Source organism: Stenella coeruleoalba (assembly GCF_951394435.1).
Source record: "Stenella coeruleoalba genome assembly, chromosome: 1".
Taxonomy (NCBI): Eukaryota; Metazoa; Chordata; class Mammalia; order Artiodactyla; family Delphinidae; genus Stenella; species Stenella coeruleoalba.
The window spans coordinates 29,524,359-29,547,587 of NC_137169.1; the positions used below are offsets into that span (position 1 = coordinate 29,524,359).

General features: G+C 53.5%; 1 protein-coding gene across 1 annotated transcript in view; it reads right to left on the reverse strand.

The window, feature by feature from the left end:
* GRIK3 (glutamate ionotropic receptor kainate type subunit 3) overlaps nt 1–22,221 on the reverse strand; it is a 238,219-nt gene extending 215,998 nt beyond the window's left edge. The window contains exon 1 of the mRNA XM_079937389.1: nt 22,011–22,221. Coding sequence (XP_079793515.1) covers nt 22,011–22,125 — 115 coding nt within the window. The 5' untranslated portion in view covers nt 22,126–22,221. The remainder of the gene's footprint in view (nt 1–22,010) is intronic.
* Between the last annotated feature and the right edge of the window lie 1,008 nt (nt 22,222–23,229).

Consider the following 23,229-nt stretch of genomic DNA (forward strand, 5'->3'; position numbering starts at 1 on the left):
AGGGCTTCCCTGGTGGCGCAGTGGTTGAGAGTCCGCCTGCCGATGCAGGGGACGCGGGTTCGAGCCCCGGTCCGGGAGGATCCTGTGAGCCATGGCCGCTGAGCCTGCGCGTCTGAAGCCTGTGCTCCACAACGGGAGAGGCCGCAACAGTGAGAGGCCCACGTACCGCAAAAAAAAAAAAAAAAAAAAAAAAAGAAAGAATGAATACAGAGAAGGGCTCTCTGGCATAGTGAGTGCCCAATAAATACTGGCTATAGTGTTTTCCTGGCTTTAGTCTACTAGTTCTCTCTTTGTTTGTTTGTTTTTAGTGCGGGCCTGTCCCCTGGTTTGGGGCAATGGGGAAAGGTAGCACTGTCTACCCTGAGTAGGACAGAGAGGAAAAGCCCTATCTTCCTGCAGGTCATGGGCTAAAGCAGAGACCCCAAGGGACAGACAGAGCCTGTAGGCCTCTGAGAGGCCCCCGCCTGCACTATCGTCTTGAAAACCCAGCAAGGGGACCTGAGCCTCACGCTGGCCTGTGGTGGAGCCACCTCAAGCAGGCCCAGGAAGCATGGAGCCTGAGGGGGTGGTACGTTTCATGGTCCTCTTTTGGTTGTAAGCATCAGGAAGTGGAGACACCAGATCCGCTGACCCACAGGCAGCGCTGATGACCCCAGCATGACCTCCTTGGGGCTGGGAAGAAAGAAGGCCATGCAGACAGACCTTCACAGAAGCTGAGCCCCCAACCTGACCTCCAGGTCCGCTGCAATTTCCAGGAAGTCGAGCCTTTCAGTTCCTACAGTGGGCAGGACTGAGCTTGGCCCAGGGAAGTGGCCTCGGGCACCCTCCCAGGTGGTATCAGGACTAAGTCCCTCCTCATCCCCGCTGCAACATCCAACACCATCAACCAAGGATACTTTCCCTGGAAAGGGACCTGCTTCCAGGCCCAGGAAGGCTGGATGTCTAGATTCTCAGACTAGAAGTGTGTTTGAGTCTCGGGATCCCAGCGTCTGGATTTGGGGGGATAAGCCATATACCCAAAGCACATCGCAGCCGTCAGAAGGCAGAGCCAGCCCCAAGTACCAGGAAAGTAAGCACCCGCATTGAGTCCAGAACTTAATCCACTTGTACAGAAAGCTGAGGGTCTGCAAAGAAAACATCTCCCAGATGAATCTGAAGCTTCCCATTGCCACCTGGCGCCAGGGGGCCGACGGAATAATGAGATCTCAGGATCTCGGACACTATTCTAACACCCCCTCCAAAAGCCACTCCTGAAAACGTCCACAGGGGACTCTTTGACACCAGACAGCCCACACTATCACTGTAGGTGCCCCCCGCCCAAGGCCTGGCCAGGACGAGGGTGCCCAGCACCCCAGGCCTGCCTGGGCTGGGGTCACATCCTCTCCCCTTCACCCCCATTCTCCCCCAAACCCCACCAGAGCAGGAGTGGCAGCTTCGCAGAGCCTCCAACTTTGCATCCCACCTCAGAGCCTGGAGGGGGATGGGAAACGGCACATGTCTGTGTGGCCTATCATCCAGGCCCAGTTAGTTGCTGGGACTGTGTCGGAGGGACGGGCCTGTGGCCGCTGCGAGTGCTGCAGGGAGCGAACAAGGACAGAGGCTGTTAAGGTCCCCCGGCAGAGCTCTGATGCCCACACCGTGTCCTGGCGCCTCAAAGACATCGTACAGCGAAGGAACCATGGCAGACTTCCCTCTTGGCCCGTGTTAACTCTGGGTGATGCTACCCTAGAGATACACAGCACCAGCTCGTGGAGCCAGGGGTCAAAAGAAGCAAGGAAGAAGCAGGAGCGTCCTGACGTGTCACTGTCCACGAGGGGTGGAGGTTTCCCACCCGGTTCCATCCCATCTGTGACTCTGGAATTCAATTAGATTTGTTGGGCACTTATTAATTGCTTACTGTGGGCGTTGCTTGGGGCAGCTGCTGGGAATACACAGGGAATGGAGCTGGAGCCAGGCAGATGGGTGTTCGAATCCCAGTGGCGACACTGTCACTTACTGAAGGGGTGCCGGCTGAGATCCTTTCCCTGGAAAACGGGGAAAAGTACACCCACCTTAGGGCTATGGTGAGGGTTAAAAAGAGATGGGGGGGGAAAGAAAAAAGAAAAGAAAAAAGAGAGAAAAGGGCTCAATGAACAGCTTTTAGCATATGATAAATAAGAATGACATAAGGTCCTTGTCTATGAGAAGCTCCTGGTCCAGGGGACACAGTGCCCACAGGAGCCAAAAGGAAACATAAAGCGAAGCAGGGCTGGTGAGAGAGAAACATTCGAAATAAACGGCCCTCTTTGTCTTCTGTTTACTCCTGATAATAAACACACAGGTACACAAAACATTTTACTTTTTCTTCTCAACTCTACTGCAAGAAAAAGGGCACCACGCACGACAGTCAATGGCCCTGGCACAGGGGAGGCACGCTAAGGAGACGTGGCGGCTGTGACATGTGAGGAAAAGAACCTGGAAATCCATCAACCTGGATTTTGTATAAAACATCCCCACTTTTCTTTTTTTTTTTTTTTTTGCGGTACACGGGCCTCTCACTGTTGTGGCCTCTCCCGTTGCGGAGCACAGGCTCCGGACACGCAGGCTCAGCGGCCATGGCTCACGGGCCCAGCCGCTCCGCGGCATGTGGGACCTTCCCGGACCAGGGCATGAACCCGCGTCCCCTGCATCAGCAGGCGGACTCTCAACCACTGCGCCACCAGGGAAGCCCAAACATCCCCACTTTTGAATGTGGGCTAACTCACTTAAAAAACTAATGGAACTTGCAATTAAATTGATGGGCAGTGAGGGCAGAGCCTAGAAACAGAGTTCAGAAAGAGAATCCCTTGAATTCCAGGCCACAGAGTTTGTCTTCAAGAGTGTAAACTATCAGAAGGCGTTGTAGTTTTAATAACAAGATTTGAAAAAAGTCTGATGCAAATACAAGAGGTCTACAAGCCTCAACATTGTAAGTTCTGAGGTCATGAGGGAGAAGAGTGGGGAAGCAGGTATTTCGGCACCGATAAAGGGGGCTAGAGCAAGGCTCCGGGGAGGCTTAGGGACGGTTGTAACACACTGCCTGGGTGCATCAGACGAGGCTTTCTGGAAGAGGCGAGACGTACAATAGCACATGAAGTATGAAAGAAAAAGAGAAAGAAGAAACTCAGCAAGAGGCCAAAGAAGGGAGGGCACAGATGGGGAGCACAGAATAGAAGCACGGGAGTCAGAAACAACCCTGCCTGCCTTGAGCTGGTGATGGTTCTGCGGGTGAAGTGGCTTCTGTCTGGCTGGGTGAAGGGAGGGGTCTGCCGGTGGCTGGGGACTGGGCAAGCCAACCACAGTGTGAAGACCTGAAGGATGGGGGTCTTGTCATCCACCCTCGCTGCCCAAAGAGGGGGTACTGAGGGCTGTCCTTGTATTACGCGCAGCTGCCAGGAAAGGGCACCCAGGGGGGTCAGAGAATCCAGGTGCCCCGGCTAGAGGAATGGGGGATGGGCCACGTGCATGAGAAAGGGGAGGGACTGGGCTAGAGGAATGGGAGCCAGAGAGCCTCACGGACTGACAGAGCTGGGTAGAGCCTTGTCCCAAGCTGGTTTCCCTACCCAGCCCGCTCACCCCATTTTCCGCCCAAATCTGTATAAAGAGATTCAATAAATACTCCTGAGCACCTACTATGAACTGGGCACTCTGACAGGTCTCTATGTCCCTTATTTAAAGTAACATCAGCAATCATGACGACGATGTTGATGATATCGGCCACCATCTACGAATGCTTCCTCTGTGTGCCTCACCCCAGGTTCTGCCTCCTCATCTACAAAGTGAGGATAAAGCCTTTACCTCTTACATCTGCTGCATTAAGTGACCGGATGCCTGGAAGATGCTTAGCGCAGTGTCTGGCACGTTGTAAGCCTTCGAGGGGAGGGATCGCTATTATTATTTTCACGAATATAGTAACCTTTCATCAGCTCAGAGTGCTGGAAGCAGAGCCCAGCCAGATCTGCGCGGGGCTGCCACTCCCACCCCTGCTGCCATAGTCCTGGGTATCAGTGACCCCTGCACCCGTCCTGCAGGCTGAGGTCTCCCTCCTCCCACCACACCTGCCAAGGAAAAGGAAGGCAGCTCCACCCTCAGTGGGAGAAGGGGTTTCAGCTCAGCCACAGGGAAGCTCCTGGCCCCTTGGAGGCTTCTAAGGGAAAAGCCAAGACCAGACGGAGCCCGTTTCTCGAGTCTCCCTGCCAGGCTGTCAGAGACCAAAGACGCACTGAAGGCCTGGCTGGGCAGAGGCTACGAGGGGAGCAGCCACCACCACCCCCACCCCCTGAGGAGTGCTCGCTGCCTCCAGGAGACGCAACATGCCTAGGGTTGTCTGGTCAAACCAGGGAACCACGAAATGGGGCTGGAGGCCCAGCTGAGCTCGCAGACAGCGGATGTGGCATCCATCGATGGAGGACTCAAGAAACAGATGCGTGGGCTTCCCTGGTGGCGCAGTGGTTGAGAGTCCGCCTGCCGATGCAGGGGACGCGGGTTCGTGCCCTGGTCCGGGAAGATCCCACGTGCCGCAGAGCGGCTGGGCCCGTGGGCCATGGCCGCTGAGCCTGCGCGTCCGGAGCCTGTGCTCCGCAACGGGAGAGGCCACGACAGTGAGAGGCCTGCGTACCGCAAAAAAAAAAAAAAAAAAAAGAAACAGATGCATGGCCCCGGGAAGGGTGGCTCATGCCCGTCATGGCCTGGCCTCCAGTGCTCGGGCCTGGGGCAAAGGGGATGCCCCGGCCTCTGGGGAGAGCCCTGGACCAGGAAACAGGACATTTGTTCTTTAACCAACCCTCCATGCTACATTGTCCTGTCCTTTCCTACCTGGACTATTTAAACAGCTTCCTGATGCCTGTCCACCTGCCCCCAGCTTCCAACCTTACACCTGCAGTCACATCACATGGCCACCAGGATGACTTTTCAAAGCTACAATCTGGTTTTGTTGCTCCCCTTCATAAAGTCCTCAATGGCTCCCCAGTGCCCTGGGGCTAAAGTTCAGCCTGCTTACCTTGGGTTATCCAGCCTTCCATACCCCCACTACTCAGGCCTTATTTGTTTAACATGCCCTCTGTTTGCTCCATTCACATCAGACTTGCTTGAGTTTTTTAAACACTAGTGTCAAACATATGAAATTGCTGATACTTGACCATGTTTACCTCCAAAGCTCATATAGTTTCAACTTAACACAACTGTCTGTGCCTTGGGCATTTGTACGTGCTGTTCCCTCTGCCTAGAACATACCCCTCACTCCTCCCCATCGCCATCACCTAACCACCGCTTTCTCTTCCCTCAGGTCAAAGCACAAACGTCACTTCCCTGGGGCAGCCGTTCCTGATGTTCCCCTGGCAGCCTGCACTTCCCTCTGCAACACACTTTGAGCTCGTAATGACTCTTCTTTTAAAAAATTTTATTTATTTATTTTTTATATAGCAGGTTCTTATTAGTTATCTATTTTATACACGTTACTGTATATATGTCAATCCCAATCTCCCAGTTCATCCCACCACCACCCCCTCCCCACTTTCCCCCCTTGGTGTCCTTGTTCTCTACATCTGTGTCTACTTCTGCCTTGCAAATTGGTTCATCTGTACCATTTTTCTAGATTCCACATATATGTGTTAATATACAATATTTGTTTTTCTCTTTTGGACTTACTTCACTCTGTATGAGAGTCTCTAGGTCCATCCATGTCTCTACAAATGACCCAATTTTGTTCCTCTTCATGGCTGAGTAATATTCCATTGTATATATGTACCACATCTTCTTTATCCTTTTGTCTGTCGACGGGCATTTAGGTTGCTTCCATGCTATTGTTAATAGTGCTTCAATGAACATTGGGGTGCATGTGTCTTTTTGAATTATGGTTTTCTCTGGGTATATGCCCAGTAGTGGGATTGCTGTGTCATATTATAATTCTATTCTTAGTTTTTTAAGGAACCTCCCTACTGTTTTCCACAGTGGCTGTATCAATTTACATTCCCACCAACAGTGCAAGAGGGTTCCCTTTTCTCCACACCCTCACCAGCATTTGTTGTCTGTAGATTTTCTAATGATGCCCATTCTAACTGGTGTGAGGTGATACCTTCGTAATGACTCTCTGATGTCTGTCTTTCACTACATTGCAAGCTCCATGAGGCCAGGCTCACATATGTCTTGCTCACCCTGCAGTCCTGGCAGCTCACAGAGGGCTGGAATACAGCATGTGCCCAGAAAAGGCTCACTGCACGTGTGAGAACGACCAACTGCATGTGTGAATCAGAGGACAAAACTCTACCTCGACCAGCTGTGTGACTCTGGACCATCCATCTCTCTCAGACATCAGTTTCTACATCTGCAAAAGATGGTCACCATCCCTACGTCAGAGAGACGTGCAAATTAAGTGACATCGGGCATGCCAATGTATTCGGCATTATACTGCTCGTAATTGTTGATGGGCCCTCCCTGGAGCTGGCTGCAGCCACCAGGTTCCTTTCTGACCCAAGGGTACCGCCAAGGGATGAACTGCTGTAGAAGACATGCAGGAAGGGTCTGACTTTAAGAATATTCTTTGCAACCACCATGCTGAGCTCAGCCTTAATGGAGTTTATGTAACCCAGAGCAGGCACAGTCCTGGTCTTTTAGGGAACTCAGAAAGCCCGAATTGTTATAGCATCTCTAACTGCACAGTTGAGGATACCTAGAATTTCATATATTTCATATGTGTTTTCATATATATTCCTCTGAAAGGAACTCAGAGCCCCTCTGAAACATCCCAGGCCAATCTGTTCTTGAACATCTCCCATAGCAAGAAAACTTCACTATGCCCAAGGTATCTCACTTAATCTTCAAAGATCACTGACTACAAGACAGCTGGTGTTGAACCAAATTCTGCCTTCTTGGACCATAACCCTACTGGCCTCAATTCTCTCCTGGGACCTATAGGATCAGTCTGCCCCCTCTTCTATGCCGCAGTCCTCAAAGATTGAGAGATAACCCCTCCTGACTTCGTCTCCAACCTCTGGTCTTTGAGCATCCTCTCTGGCACTCAGTCTCCATACCTGTATGATGGGAACAGCACATGCTACACCTCACTCCTCTTTGGGTGGCGCTAAGACTGATGAGGAGAAAGAATTAGCATCTTTGCTCAAAGAGTGAGGCTGCAGGAGCTCCACCCCTTCCTTACTACAGGCCTCAGATCCAGATCTGGGATCACATTAGCTCCCGGAAAAAGCTGCCTTCTGCTGGATGACTCGGGCTCAAAGGCTGTCCACTCCCCCCAGCCTCTGGGAGAAATTGATACCTACACGGATAGATCACGCCCATGGATTAGGTAGATAAAGAAATTGATTATTCCATAAATCACTGTCTCCATGAAAAAAAATCCCAATTTTTTAAAAAGGAAAATATTATAAATCTGTCCAAACCCATGTGAGTGAAAGTGCAGCCGTTTCAGCTTAATTGTCTGAGAGCTCCTTTGCTACAGCCCCAGGGAAAAGAAGCCCCTGAAGCTACTAGCTCCCAATTATCTCACTCTGTAGATGTCTCCTCCCAAACCCCATGAATGGCCAATGTCACGTCCTGGATAAGATGGCTTTACACGGCAGCAGGAAGACTCTGAATTGGCCAGAAAGAAGAACTTCCTCACCAAGGAGACAGAATAGGATCCTTTGGAAACATGAAAAATTGGATACTAAGCCCTGTTAACCTTTTCCTTCCTACTTACACATGTACCCACGCTATCTAGGAAAGTTAAGTCACTTCTACCAAGAGACCGAGAACTGGCCAAAATGAACCTTGGGTGGGGCTTGAGGATGAGGTTTGACGGCTCAGGGGTGAAAAAACTCGCAGAACAACATAAATGATGAAATGATTTAGGAGCAAGGGCAAGAACAAGGGCAGGACTGAAGGGTGAAAGGGAAGAGATGTGGCTTCCCAGCTGGCTCTACTGTGTGATTTTTACCTTGTCTCTTGTCTTCTCTGAGCCTCAGTACTCCTCCCCAGAACACGGAAGAACAAGGAAGATCTAAGTACAGGGCTCTAGCCTGAACTATATGAACCTAGCTGTTCAAGGAACCATGGCTATCACTTAAGGTCACCTATTTGGACCTACCATGAGGCCATTCAGATGCCACCAGGTCCAGAGATGCTGAGCCATCCCCCCAGACCCCCGCTATCCCCTGCCCTGTGTACTCTGCAGTACACAAGAGCGGGCGATCCAGAAATGTTTGGTGAATCAATGAGTCAGCCCAAAGAGCATGTGAAAAAGACAGGAAATAAACACTAAATTACAAGCAGCATAAAAATAGCCACAATTTCCAAAGCAGATTTTTCTGATTCTAAGAATCCAAGCAGGAGCAGCAAAACCCCCCATCCCCTCTCACTAAGATGTCCCGATCCAGGGTCCCCAGAGTAGCCTTACTCTTTCCTGCCCAATCCAGATCTTTCTATCTGCAGTATGACTTCAAGGTGTCATCTTGCCTCCTTAAATCCTGGGAGCCCATTTACCTAAGCTTCCCTCCTTGTTCAGAGGCCAATGCCAATTCATCAGACTCTATCTTTCTAACGCTCTCAGCCTCCTATGCCCTTGGCTTCGAGTCCAGGTGTTTCAGCCACTCTCCGTACCCCAGCGATGGACAAAACTCCCCCTTCCTCTGAGGTATGCTGAGGTCGCTCATGGCGTGACTTTCCTGGCTGGGAGAGACCTTTGTCAACATGCAGCCCGATCACAAGGCTTCTCAGACACATCCAGGTGGTGGGGCACCTGTTTCTGCCGGGGTTCTTTGGGGAATGCCACAAAGCTGTGACACATTTAATTCCCATCACCTGAACGAGGAGTAATTTTATTTACTAGCAGAAAACATGGCTCTATTATAGGTATGCACGGCTCCACGATTCAGGAAATAATAACACACAAAATACTTTTAAGAAATCACATTTAGCGGGATAAAAATACATAACTTATCCTACTTACCAAATGCAATGTGAAAGATGGTGCTGACACGCTGAGCAAAGATGCTTGGTATCAGGTGTGATATTTGACGGTGGAATGTTCACTCATTTTGTCGTCTGCTACTGCTCCCTAGCAGACAAGCCATACAAGGCACCGAAGGTTTGAGAACAATTATGTGGGAGGAAAAAAAAAGGAGAAAATTCTATCCATTCACTCCATTTTCTTTTACTGTGAGCAACTCGATTTGAACGACCACAAATAATCGTTCTTACTAGCCTACTGTGCACCTGTTCAACACCTCAGTCTGGTTTACGAACGGCAAAGTCCTAGAGGAATAGCATTTGGAAAAAGAATGCCTGTTTAGCAAGACCTTACAATAACCACATAGCCTCTACTGTAAGAATCAGCATGCAGGTGGCGCCCACTCACTTACCCCAGGGCCTGGCTGCTCTCCGTGGTGCTGAACGCAGAGGTTGCGGTGGACCTTAATTTCCCTGCCGCTCCCAGGACTACACAGGGTGTTATCATTATCTACGAGCTTTTATAAACACATAGGAATGTGATTTGTATCTCTCCCTCAATGTGAAATAGAGGTTTTGTAGGTCTGTTTTGCCACACTGAAAAATTTAGTCTCTTAAGACTGCAAATTTAAGGCTTCAAATGTGTGCAGATTTGTGTGTGTGTCATAGGAAAGTGGATGCGATTTTCTTAATAGACTGGGGGTGGGTCAGGGACCCATGTTTTCATCTGATTTTTCCATGGCTCACCAAGGGATGTGGCACAAGTCACTTCCCCTTTTCATTCCTCAGTCTCCCAACCTGTGAGAGAAAAGAGTGGGGCAGGTTCTGTACTCCTGTAGTTCTGACATTCGGAGTGCCTCCACTTGTGTTCTGGTTCTTCCACGGACTCAGAGACTGTCAAACAGGGTGAGTTTGCCTGGCCTCCTCCAGCACAGGAAGCCTTTCTGGATCCAGAGGAAGAGACGAGGCTCAGCTTCTCTTGTAAGAAGCCAGGGATCCAATCTCTCTGCTCAACTCTCCCCCAGCCCTCAGTCCCCATGGACCAGCCATAACTAAACCTGAGAGTTCACCCATATTTTATTTACGGATTCGATGTTACGAGACAAGTAAAATAGACGGCTGTCACCTCTATTAAACTGGGCAGGAAAAATGGTCATGTAGGCCACAGGCTCTTTCTGCTCACAATGTGTCACCTGTTTCCTTGGGGAGAGAAGCAAGAAAGAGGAGGTCCTAGTCTCAGGAGGGGAAGCTCGGTGCTTCCCTGCAAACCTGTCCCACCCTCACTCTCAGCTACACGAATTCTGTAGACAGGTCAGCCCAGTCAGCTGGGAGTTGGGACCATCACTTAAGCCCTCAGTTTCCCCACTGATCCAAAGTAAAGTCACTGTAGTCACTCATCAGGCTTGGGATAAAGAATGGCTGTGGAGCCCCACTTTGGGGAGCTTGTGCCTGAGAAGCAACCCTTCCATTGGTCGTCCCTTACAAGTACACAAACACACACACACACATGCACACGTTCACACTCGCTAAACCCACTGTGGATGGCGTTTATGCTCCCAGGGTTAAATGGCCCAGGCTGACTGTCTATACAGCCTGACTCTCCAGGTTAACTGTCAACACCTCACTTGACACAAACCTGTCATGTAAACCTGTTGTCTACACATCCCGGCAGGATCCAGTGATGTGGCGTAAACAGGAAAAGGAGAAGCCTGACCTGTGGCTGGTGGTAGCACAAGAGGCACAGCTACAGTTCTGCCTGGAAGCTAATTGAGTGACCCGTCTGTTGAGGATGGAACCGCAGAAGTTCTCTTCCATGGTTCAGTTCCCAGAGGGAGCAGCAGAGATGCTGAGGGGCAAATGGGAAGGAGAGAGGGAAGACGTCAGAAAAGACAGGAGGATCATGGTCTTTTCTTTTGCCTCTTCTTGAAGTCGACAGCTTGTGCCTCTCTCGAGAAGAGACTCATCATGATATGAACCAGACAATGGATATAAAGACGAGTTCTAGGCCTGAGAAAGAAAGGCCCACTCCCCTAAACACTCCAGCTGTGCCCAGCAGACCTCACGGGAGAGGTCTTGGCTTAGAAGGTGCTGAACAGATGGAGCAGAACACCACCATGGACAGCATTAGGACACTGACTTCACAGAAGAATCTAACAGCGTCTTTCATGAAATCCTTGTTGACAATATGGAAAAAGTGTTGAGCTGAATGAGAAGGTTAGGAAGGTTAGGTGGACTTATATTCAAATGACTGTATGTATCAAGGCATTCACTGATTTAACAGATAGTTATTAATCACCTACTGTGTGCCACACACGATGCTAGATGCATGGGGAAAGTGGTGAATAAGCCAGCTGTGGTCCACGCTTGTCTCTAAGAGAGCTTCTCTCTAAGGTAACCAAGAATTACAATCCAGTAAGTGCTATGACAAAGGAAGTTCAGGGGGCTGTGGTGACTCACAGAAGGATGTGGGAGTCAAGAAAGGCTTCCTGGAGGAATACATGTTTGCTGAGACCTGAAGGATAACTAGAAGTCAGCCAGAAAGAACAGCAAGAGAAGAGGCCAAGTGTGAGGGAAGGCACAGTGCTTTCTGGGGACTTGGATGTTTGGTACAGAGGAGCAGAGAGTGTGTGTGAGGCAAGGAGGGACAGTGCATGAGTCTAGAGATGCCAAGCACGGCAGGTCATAAAGGGCCTGAAAGCACAAGGAACCCAGTGGGATTTCAAAGCTGGTTAAAGTGTAGGGTAGTGGATCTAAGACCACTGAATAAGCCAACAGACTCTGACATTGGTTATTTCCTGCCTAATGTGTTGATGGCAGGGATGGCTGAAGTGAGGGAAGGCATGCTCGTCCCAGGCTCAGATGGCACGAAGCATGCCAGACGACAGAAAGGAAGCCACAAAACTCCACTGTCCACATCTGCGGTTCCCAACCTCAACCACACTGCAGGCCAATAACCACTTACTTCTCTATCACAGACCCCTGGAGCAGGCCGAGGCGGAAGAAGAGGGTGAAATCCATGCCCACCTCCCAAGGATGGACAGATGGGAACAGGCTTTGGTGGTCCAGAAACAAAGAGCCAGAAAAACTGCCTGAAGGTTCAATGATAGGATTTTCCAGGGATAAATGACAGGTCTTGCCTTCAGCCTCGAAAGATCAACTGCCACAGAGAGGATGAGAGAAATGATAGATGGGCAGCGGTGCCTGCATAAAAGACCTTGTGATCTCATGAGACCACCAGCCCTGTGTAAATCAACAGAGTGAAACGGCTGCAGAAAAGCCTGAAATAATCCGGGGGTGTTAAGTAGACACCAACGCTGAGATGTGAGGAGAGGATGAGTTTACTGTTTTGAATACATAAGCAGGACTGTGGTCAGCTCTGGACACCATGCTGAAAGAATTCGTTATCTTTAGTCCGGAGACATGCCTTTACATTTCTGTAGGGTTGCACTGTGGGACAGGGCGCAAATCCAAACCAGAATCCGGGGGCGGCATGAGCATAAGATTAAGAGCAATGGATAACATTTAGTGAGCGCTTACCATGGCCGTAGTCTAAACACGTTACGTGCATTAACTCATTTAATCCTTATAAAAACCCCGTAAGGCAGGTATTATTATTATTATTATTAGAGATTAAATAACTTGCCCAAGATCACACAGGTGGGAAATGATGGAGGCAGCCCTCAAACTCAGGCTGCTGGATTCCAAAACCTGTGAGCTTATCCACGAGTTAGATTGCTAAAATGTATTCAGAACTTCCTTGGGGCCAGTCACGTTAATTCTCACAATGATCCCATGAAGTCAAATCTATTACTATCCCCATTTTACAGGTGAGGAAATCTAGGCTTAGAGAAGTTAGGTGACTTACCCAAAGGGACACAGCCTGGAAGGAAGGAATGAGAGCTCAAACTCAAGACAGATGGATTTCAGAACCAATACTCTCAACGTCCAAGTCCTATTGCCTTCCCCAGAACAGCAGGAAAACCAATTTCAGGGGAAATTTTGCAACAAAGATTGGAGTCGGCCCGTACGTTTGCAATAAAGAACAAAGCACAGTTGAAAAGCGGTGAGTTTCCTGTTACGGGTGGTATTCAAGCAGAGACGAGATATCCACCTATGGGGGGCAGGGGGGGTCCTCCAGTGACTTAGAACGGTGGTACTTACAGTGTAGTCCTCAGATAAGCAGCACCAGCATTCTCTGGGAACCTATTAAAATGCAAATTCTCAGGCCTCACCCAGACCCACTGAATCAGAAGCTCTGGGGGTGTGGGCCCCAGCAGTCTGTATTTTACTGAGCGCTCCAGGTGATTCTGATGCATGTTAATGTGGGAGAAGCAGAGGCCTAGACTGACCCCCGGGGTTCTTTTCAGCGTGGATTCTGTGATTCTTCACCACAGACAGGAAATGTGATGCCTGGAGCCCTGGGAAGGCCTTGGCTCCCTGCTTCTGCTTTTCCGCCCAATTGGGCAGGCTTTTTGGAATAGCATATTTCAGTTCTGCAAAGCAGATGCAGGAAGGCTTTGCAGAAGTCTCTCTCGTTCCTATATTTAAAGAGCTCATCCCTGCAGTGGTTCTGAGAACTCTATAAACCCCCTTCCATCGCAGCCTGTCTGCATCAGTCCCTTTAACAGCACAAGACTTAATTGTCTCCTATGGATTGGAACCCTCTTCACACAAACTGGAATCTTAGCTCCATCTCCCTCCTCTTTTTCCCTCTGCCTTCCTTAACCACCATTCAGCACAGCACCAAAGGATTTGAAGTGGAAGCTGCCACTCCCCCCCAGATATCACTCCATCTCATTATCTCCGATCTGTTAACATCACCATGGGGACTCTCTCCTCCCCCGCTTTTGTGGCCTCATTACCTGGTGTCTCCCAGCAGAGCCAGCAGTGTCTATCCCCTGGGGCCCAGCCTCCAGCTGCAGACCCTCTCTGCACTGGCTTGCTCCGGAAGCAAGCTTGGACTCCACATCCAGGAGGACTGATCAGGACTCCCCGGACCAATCCCTCAAGAGCATCCCATAACCAGGGTCTTCCCAGCTCTGCATACATGCAAAACACATTTCAGTTAAAACGCTGCAAATGTAGGGAAGGACCAAAACCCCGTGGGCTTCAGGTGTGTGATAAATAACAGGCTAGGAGGAGTCTGGGAGCTTCTGGACATATAGGAGCATCCTCAGAAGAGCACCCCTCTTGCTCCCTAGCAGGGAGCAGGTAACTGTGGCAGGTAACGGTCACAGGCTGCCGGGGACATCCATTCCACTGCTGGGCATATGGGTATGTCAGAAATGGGCAGATACCGTGTACTGAGCTGCATGGGGTACTGATCACAAGGTTGGCACAAGGCAGACGGTATAGAAGAAGCAGATAGCCTCGGAGCTCCGAGGCTGACGGCGGAGGCACAGCCTCCACTGCTGGGGAATCCTTTTCCTCCTAACATTTATTACCAGGCACTGTGCCAAGAGCCTTACATACTTTATCTCCTTTAATCCTCACACCAACCCCGTGAAGACCCTATAAGGTTCAACCATATGAAATTTTTATAGGTCAAATACGGTTTGACCTATAAACCATAGCTGAATATGGTTTAACCCAATATTAATATTTCTTCCTTGTGGATGAGGAAATGGAGGCTCAGAGGTGAAGTGACTTGCCCAAGGTCACACAGCTAGCACGTGAGACTCCCACTCAAACTCAGATCCACCACATCCCATCAAACCCGAGACATACCATCATCATGTTTTAAGGTGCCAAGAAAGAAAAAATCCTGCACGTCAACTCGGACTTGACACGTCAGACACAGACTGATGTCGGAGATGTGAAAATGTGGGGCGAAGAGTCAATCTTAGAATCAATGAAATATATTTTTTGACACCAAAAACTTCTTTACTAGAGAAAGCCCTGCACATACCCACAAGTATAGCTACAGCCAAGGCCAGTGAGCATTAGTGAACAAGGTACAAAGGTCAAAGGAAGCAAGGAGAGGAACGTGGGAACCCGAGCTTTGTGGGGAGGGGAGAGCCTGGCTGGCGCTGAGGTGGCGTAGACCCTGCCGCTAATTCTGAAGGAAATAAACCAAGGTAAGGTGGGGGCCGGGTGCTCAGGGGCCCAGCAGCTATAAAATGTGGCTGAAGGGAAGCAAAAGCAAAATCAGAATGACCCGTTGTCCTCAAACCTAGTGCCCTTGCCCTCAATCCAGTCTTCTCCCCTCTCTCAATCACGCTCAATTAGGATTTGGTGTCTGGAGCACAAAGAGAAGCAGAAGAAAACAAGGACTTCAGAACAAACACAGGTGCTAATAGGTACAGGCCAGTGAGGCACCTGGGGCACAAAATTTAAGGAGGTGCTCACTGTCACATTCAGTCATGCAAGAGCAGGGTCACCACTTGACCGCCTCCTTAAATCCTGCTCCCCTGCCGCCTCCCTCACCTCACCCCAGTCCCGCCCTGTGCTGGAGTCAGACTCCTCTCCTCCAACAAAAACAAGAAGAAATGCTGGCATTTGAACAGCATTTAAGCTTTTTTGAAATGACATCCCATCTATTTGACTCCATGAGGTAGGAAGTCTCATCCCCACTTTACAGATGGGGAAACTGAGGCCCTGGAAAATAACATGACCCCTCCAATCGTGCCTGTTCTGAATCAGTCACTTCTGTGGGCACTCTGAGCAGTGCAGTTTCCCCACTTCGAGAACAGGTCAGTCCCTGCAGCCACCATAACCCAGTCTCCCTGTGTCCCCTGGAAGAAGGAACAAGGTGTAGGAGAAGGGTAGGCGTGGGCTCTCCTCTGCTTTTGCAGACGTGGTATGGGGAAGGGGGGACTGGGCAGCTCTTGCACCCAGGTCCCCACATCCAACCCACAGTGTCTGCGGGACAGCAACACATATTCCTGGGCCCAGTGTCAGAGGACCTTACCCTCCTATTGTCCACCAGTCTCAGTTCACAGCAATGCAGGCTCTATTTAGAAGGTTGGAATGTGGCTCTTGCTTAAAAATAAAATGACCATAAAACCTATTAGCCTGGAAAGGATGTTGGAGGGAAGATGGGATTGGGAAGGAAGGGAGGGCAAGAACTAATTTGCTGGCCACCTTCTCTGGCCAGGCCACTAGCTGAAGAGGATGAAGGGAGACACAGACACAGGGCCCTGGGATTTCCTCAACGCTCTGATGATGTCTTTGAGGACAGCCTGGTGGCTGCCAGGGTGACATGTAGGCTGGAGTTTCCAGAGTAGAGGGATTCCTGTGGGTGGACTGAACACAATCAAGGGAGAGTCCAACCTTTATTTTGGGCTCAGATTAAAGTGTTAGGCAGAGGGCTTCCCTGGTGGTGCAGTGGTTGAGAGTCCGCCGGCCGATGCAGGGGACATGGGTTCGTGCCCCAGTCTGGGAAGATCCCACATGCCACGGAGCGGCTGGGCCCGTGAGCCATGGCCGCTGAGCCTGCGCGTCCGGAGCCTGTGCTCCGCAACGGGAGAGGCCACAGCAGTGAGAGGCCCGCGTACCACAAAAAAAAAAAAGTGTTAGGCAGAGTCCAGACGCCTGGACAAGTTGGGGTGTAGTCAGTGTACAGTTATGCGTTGCACATGCGGGAGGGGTGGGAAAGACCATTCCTATCTCTCCTCTACAGGAAGCATAACTACCACTTGGTCCATCAGCAAGGAGAGTCTGACAGTGAAAACCGGCACTGGTAGGGTTAAATGTTGCAAAGCTCATACAGCCCAGGCCTCTGAGGCCGCACTCAGCACCCAGAACCATGGGGGGAGGGGCGTTGCACTCAGCACCCAGAACCATGGGGGGAGGGGGCGTTGCACTCAGCGCATACGAAAATCAGTGCTTCCCATCTTCCGACTACACCGACAGTTAAAAGCACAGGATCTGGGGTCAGGCCGGCGGGAATTCTTATCCTGCATCCACCACTCACTGGCCACGTGATCCTGGGCAAGTGACCTCACCAAGCTTAGCTTCCTCATCTGCAAAATGAGGATAATATCTGCAGGGTGTTTGTGAAGGCTAAACCAGATGGCGAGGAAAAAAAAACGCGACAGCTACATGTCTCGAGCACTTACTAGTCACATCACCAGTCACTGTTGGAAAAGCACAGCCCCGGGCAGCTAGTAAGTGCTCAATAAACCAGGGCCATTGCATTGCGGTTGTGTGTTGTTTTCCTATTTTGATTTCGCTCCAGACCCAGGTGGGGTCCCAGGCAGGAGACTTACGGCCACCTCAGCACAGGCACACTGCCCCCTGGCGCTGCTGCTGGGGAATCAGCACCTGCGAGAAGAGCTATTCCAGCGAACTAGTCCAAGGCCTGTCTGCACCAGGCCCGCCCCTGGCCCACCTGTCCATCCAGAGCTCCCCGGGAGGACAAGCCAGGGCCCGCTGGGGGCAGGCCCCAGAGGAAGGGCCCTGCTCCTGGAGTTTCAGTCCTCTCTGCTGCCAGGCAGGGCCTGGGGAGCCCAGGGCTCCTCTCTGCTGCTGCCCAGCCAAGGGGGAACATCAGCTCTCTTGGTTCCCTCTGGAGGGTCCTGACAAGCAAGGCAGGGCGCAGGCGGAAGCAGAAGGAGGCAGAGGCTGGGGCAGCTGAGTGCGACAGCCTGGACGAAGCCTGGCCTCAGCAGATCCGAAACAGTGCCAGTGGTGGAGCGCAACCAGGTCTTCCCCTAAAAGAGCAGCCCTGAGCCTCCTCTGCATATGACCTTGCACGCCCCCACCCCCGAGGATGGGGTTGTTCTTGTACCCATAGGGCATCTGTGCCTCCCCCTCCCCACGGAGGTGGCTGTTTCCTGGGGCAGGGACGCGGGGCCTGTGGGAAGGTGGGGACTCATCTAGCTGTGAAACCTACAATGGCACTGGCAGGGAGGCTCACAGGCCCCACGAAGGATCCTAAAGGCAGCCAAGCAGCCTTGCGTTTTGAAGGGTGGGATGAAGAGCTGCCCCTCAGAGCGCTTTTGAAAGAGCACAGTGGGCTGGACTTCTGAAGTCAACTGTCATGCCGGCAGCAGGGGGATGCGAGTGACCTTGGAAGGGCCTGGTCGGGACACTGTGCTGGCTCACCCCGCATCAACCACCTCTAAAAACCCCAGATCATCCTGACGTCAAAAGACTGTTTAGCGCAGTGCGAGGCAGGCATCAAGAAGAAATGAAACTCCAGCTCGAGAAGGAGGGAAGCCCGGGCTGACAGGAGCAGCTGGGCTAGAAAGTGGAGGCAGAAATTCCGGAAGTTAATGCTTTTTAAGGCCCCTCGGGCCACTCCCAGGTCTTGTCTGAAGCTATTTGCTTCCAGGGGGGAAAACCCTATTGATCTTCATTCAGCGCCTGTCTGCTCAACACGGCGGGGTGTTTCAGCGCATCACCAGTCACTGTGAGAAATTTCTCATTGTTTTACGCATAGCAGCTCCCAAACTCAGGAGACGAACGTTCAGGACCATTCGGATGAACTGATCGCAGGAGATGCAGACAGGGCTGACTTGGGAACTCTGGGCGAGGGGACCTCATGTCCCTGGGACAGACTGCAGTACCCGCTACCCCGCGCCACCCTCCTCCTCCACCCCTGCCCCCAGCTCAGGCTCAGAGCCTCGAAACTCTTTTGCTCTCTCTGTAGATGCTCGGAGGGGCCAGTGCTGAGCCAGCCTTTCCCTCCCACCTCCCACCCCTCCACACACACCTGCTTTATGTCTCTGCAGCCATTTGGCTCGGAACCTCCCGCCCCACCCCCCATCCCCGGCTGGCTAGAGACCACCATCGTCCACTCGAGCTCCCCAGCTACCGCCCCACTGTCTGTCTCCCTTTTCAAATTCCAGGCTGGCCCTCTATCCTACAGTATGTATGTAACACGAGGGATGATCTAGCCGTGAAACCTACTGTGGCACTGACAGTCCCCACCAGCCTGCACTAAAGGGAACTTTGAAACCACAGAATATCCCCAGCCATCACGGCCAACTCAATAGTTTACAGATGGGAAAACTGAGGCTCCAGGTGGGTGGGAGAGTGTGATTTGACCAAGATGGCTCAGGAAACTGGTGGAAGGCAGAGCAGAAAACCCGGGCCTCCTGGCTCCCAGCCCAGGGCCCCTCCACTTCAGCTTCTAGGTCACGTAACCAGGAAATCCAGGTCCCTGCATGAGGCCACTGAAGCACTGAGAGGACCCATGCATTAAGCTGCTTTCTGTGAGTTAAGACGGGGATCCATCTGAACAATAAGAACGATGATAATAATAATAATAAAATGTTGAACAATATGCCTTGAAAACCTTCAGTAAGCAACGCTTGATAACCACACGCAGAATACATCTTCCGCATATTCATATAAAATAATCAATGATCACTTTTTTCCTGCAGACTACAATCCAATTACAGTCTCTCCCTCGCTCTCTTCCTTACTCTCCTTTGTTACTTGCAAACCATCCAAGCAATCAATGCCTTGACCTCTCCCTCTGATAGACACAATTACAAAACGACAGAGCAATGCAATTCATCTATTCAAGACGGATTGTTTGAACACTCTGTCATACTGCTGAGCTATCCATCTCCTCGTCTAAGAGGAAATTTCAGTCCCCAAAAAAAGGCACAAAGAGAGGGAGGAGGTACGCTGCTCCCCGGCCCAGAGAGCCCCTTGCACACCTGCAGAAAACCCCTCTCCCAGGCTGGTGCTAGGCGACGCCTGCCTGCTGGGCAAAGATTCGGCTGTCAGCGCAGCCAGCTCAGGCACCAGTCTTGGGAACCAGAAGCACCCAGCACACGCCGGAGCCCAATTTCCAAGGCCTCAATTCCTGCGGCCCTAGCCAGAGCCCTGAGATCCCAGGGGTGGGAAGAGAGAGAAAACGGGAGATGGCATCAGGCCCAGCCAACATGCTGTGTTTGGGTTTCAGCATGAGATTCTCTGCGTGTGTGTGTCTCTCTGTGCCACGTCCACTGTAGCCCCTGGCTCCAGCTGAGACTCCAGCCTGTGCTCAGAAGGACAGACGTTCAGCTCCCCAGGAAGCTCCAGAGAAGCCCAGGGGCGTCAGAGCCTTCCCATCCTCCATCCAATCCGGCACAGCTCCGGCAGTCACGTTCGGCCTTGGCCCAACACCCCAGTCCTCGGGCTGGGAATCAAACGGGGCAGGGCTCTTGGATATAAACGGCTTGGGCCAACACGCTAATTAATCCTGGGGCTTAATACGAAGAAGATTAGAAGAGAGGAGGGCTTTGCCATCCTTAATTGTATTATTACACGGTGAACCCAAGAAAGGGCGGGCAGCCTTCGGGCTTCCCCTCAGGGCAGTGAGGAGTCCTCCAGTGCAAGTCAGTTTCACAGTAAGAGGGAGCGGGTGAGGATACATCATCCTGCCCCTCCTCAGCTCAGCCTTCCGGGGCTTCCCTCACCTGCTCCTTCTCTTCCTGGGCCCCCAAACACTGCCACCCCTGACGCTGGGCAGGAGCGTGCCCATCCCACCCCTGTGGAGGAAGGACCACGGAAGAGGGACCTGCAATGCATGGGCTGCGCGCATAGCACCTTTTGGGTCCCCCTCTTTTCTCCCAAGGGCACCCTACCATGCAGGCCCACAAAAAAAACAGAGGGAAAGAAGCAGGGAATAAAGAAAGAACTGGCCCACTACTAGGGGGCTGCCTGCTCCTGGAATGGTGACCCAACTGGGCGCTGGGGCAGGCAAAGGTGCAGAGATAGAAGAGATATTTTTGTCTTGCCAGGAGCAGACTGGGCTGCAAAGGGTTAAGCCTGGTCGCGAGGGCTGTCCCCAGAGTCGGGTGCCTGGATTCCTCTGCCTCCAATGTCTGCCTGCCAGGGTCCTGGGCGTAAAGGGAAAGACCCCAGGGTGGGCAGAGCTGAGGACTGTGCTCTACCCTCGTCCAGATGTCCAGTTCAAGAGGATCTGGAATCCAGGAGAGAGACAGATTTCTGACTGTCTCCTAGGAAAACCTCAAGTGGAGAAACCAAGCTCGACACTGGTTCCCTACACCCCCTCACGGTGCCGGCAGCCCAGAGTCCGAGCCTAGATTAGAGCCACAGGGGAGGAAGGTGGTCCTGGCTCAGCAGAGCTCTGGCCTCCTTGTGCCAGATGCTGGTGGTGGCGCCTCGCGAACCCAGGCGGCCCAGGTCTCCGGCCTGGTGGCGGGCGCAGGGCCTGCGTGGCGGAGGCTCCCGCGTGGCCAGACCGGGCCCAGCCCTGGCGGTCTCGGGCCTGGAACACTCGGAGGCATCCCGCACAGCCCGGAGCGCTGCCTACAGGATGCCTCAACAAAGTTAAAACCCCGAGTAAGAGACTCTGGCGAGAAGAGACGCGGGGACGCCAGAGCCCCAGAACGCCGCACGCAGCCCCGCCGGCCGCCGCCAGTTGCGGAGGAATTTCGGCTAACTTTAAAATCCACTCGCATCCCTCTTGTCGCCTTTTCTGGCTGCGCTGGGCGGGCTCCGTCGTTCCCTTCCCCCTGCCTGCGCTGCCCCAGGCGGAGGAGAGGCCTCGGCCGCGACGGGTGGCTGGAGCGACCGGCGGGGGCCGCCCCTCCCCTGCCCCGCGCCACGGGGCTGAACGGGGGCCACCGAGGCCGAGGGCAGCCACCGGGAGAGAAGACCGGCCGCCCTTGTCATGCGAAGCCAGATCCTGCGTCCCCGCCGCGGCCGCTCGAGCCCTGCCCCAGGTGGGGGCGAGGGGCCCTCGGGGAACGAGGAAGGAAGAGAAGTTGGCGCCTTCCCCAGGGGTGCCGCTTCGCGGAGAAGCCGGGTCCCAGAACTCGGTCTGCGGCCGGTCCTGCTGGCAATGGCCGGGAAATGCGCCCGCGACTCGGGCTGGGACCGGAACGCTTCGCTACACTCTGCCAGCTCTGGCCTCCCAGAAGCGCGCCAAGGGCCCCTCGCCCGCCGCACCCCGGCTGCCTCCTGTCCAATAAGTAAGGCCCATGACCCCGGCTTTGGAACTTTGTCCTCACCGGGACGAGCTGGTGGTCACCCGGCCCCGGCAGCGCGGAGAGAGGGTGGGAAATCTCTTGGGATCGCGTACAGTGGCCCCCCGTTCCCGCCCCCGCCCGGTCGCACGGAGACCCCCGGCTCCGGGGAGCCCTTACCGATCCGGATGACGTGGGGCATCCCGCGCGAGTCCGGGATCCAGAAGGCGCACACGAGGAGCCCGGCCCAGTATTCCCAAACCAGACTCCGGAGGCGCCGCCAGGGAGCGGTCATCGTTGGGCGCCGCCGAGCGTGCCCGGGGCGCGGCCGTGGCGGGCTCCCCGGGGCGGCAGCTCTAGGCGCGGGCGCGCTGCAGCCCCCGAGGCGCCGCCTGGCCCAGCAGCCCGGCTCCTGAGCGCCGCTGCGAGTGGGGGGCGCCCCGCGGCGCCGCGCACATCTTACTGGGGGGCCGCCCCGCCGGCGCCCGCCCAGCCCGGCTGCCGCCCACGGGCCCCCCGCGGGAGAGGCTCCTGGGCTCCGCTCGGGCTCCTTTCGGACTCGGCTGCGGCTTGCGTCGGCTCGGCTCGCGCGCGGGCTCCCACCTGCCCCGGCTGCCGGGCGCTGGCGGGCGGGCTGCACGCGTCTCCGGCCGCTCCTCCTCCAGCCGCCGCGGATGCTATCGCCCGGGCTCGCACAAAGCCCCGGAGTGGAGTTGCACGCGCGCACACTCTCCCTCCCAGCCCCCTCCCCCGCGCCCTGCCTCCCGCCTCCCGCGCCGCCCGCCGCCCGCGCTCCCTCCGCACACTCCCCCGCGCACACACACTTCACACTCACACCCGCCGAGGCGTACACCCGCGAGCTCACACCTGGGCGGGGAAGGGGACCCGGGACCCGGTTTGGGGAGACGGCCTGATAACGAGGACTCTCCTCGCTTCCCAGACGTCCGCATCCGCCCTGCCGCCCCCAGTCCCTTCGACTGCGAGGGCACGGAGCCTGGGAGCCGGGCGTGGAGCACGAGAGCTGGCACCGCGAGCTGGGAGACGGCGGCAGCCTAGCGGCCGGACAAGCTGGAAGAGTCGCGCCCGCAGGGAGCGGAGGAACCTGGAGCCTGCCGTCTGCGGAGTCTCGTCTTCCAGCTCTCACGCAGCCGTCGCTGGCTGGACGGCGGCGGCCGCAGACTGACCCAGGAACCGGTTTCCCTCCCTAACCCCATCCCTCGTGGAAGCAGAGTTAGAGTTGGGGCTGGGACTCAGGGGAGACGGAATTCAAAGCGGATTGTCCACGCTGGGCTAGGGGAGCTGCAGGAGCTGGTAGGGGTTGGAGAGCCCAGGCCAGACCCTCTGCTGTGGAAAGCAGGACTGGACCATGCACCACAACTATAGGGGCTTGGCAGGAAGA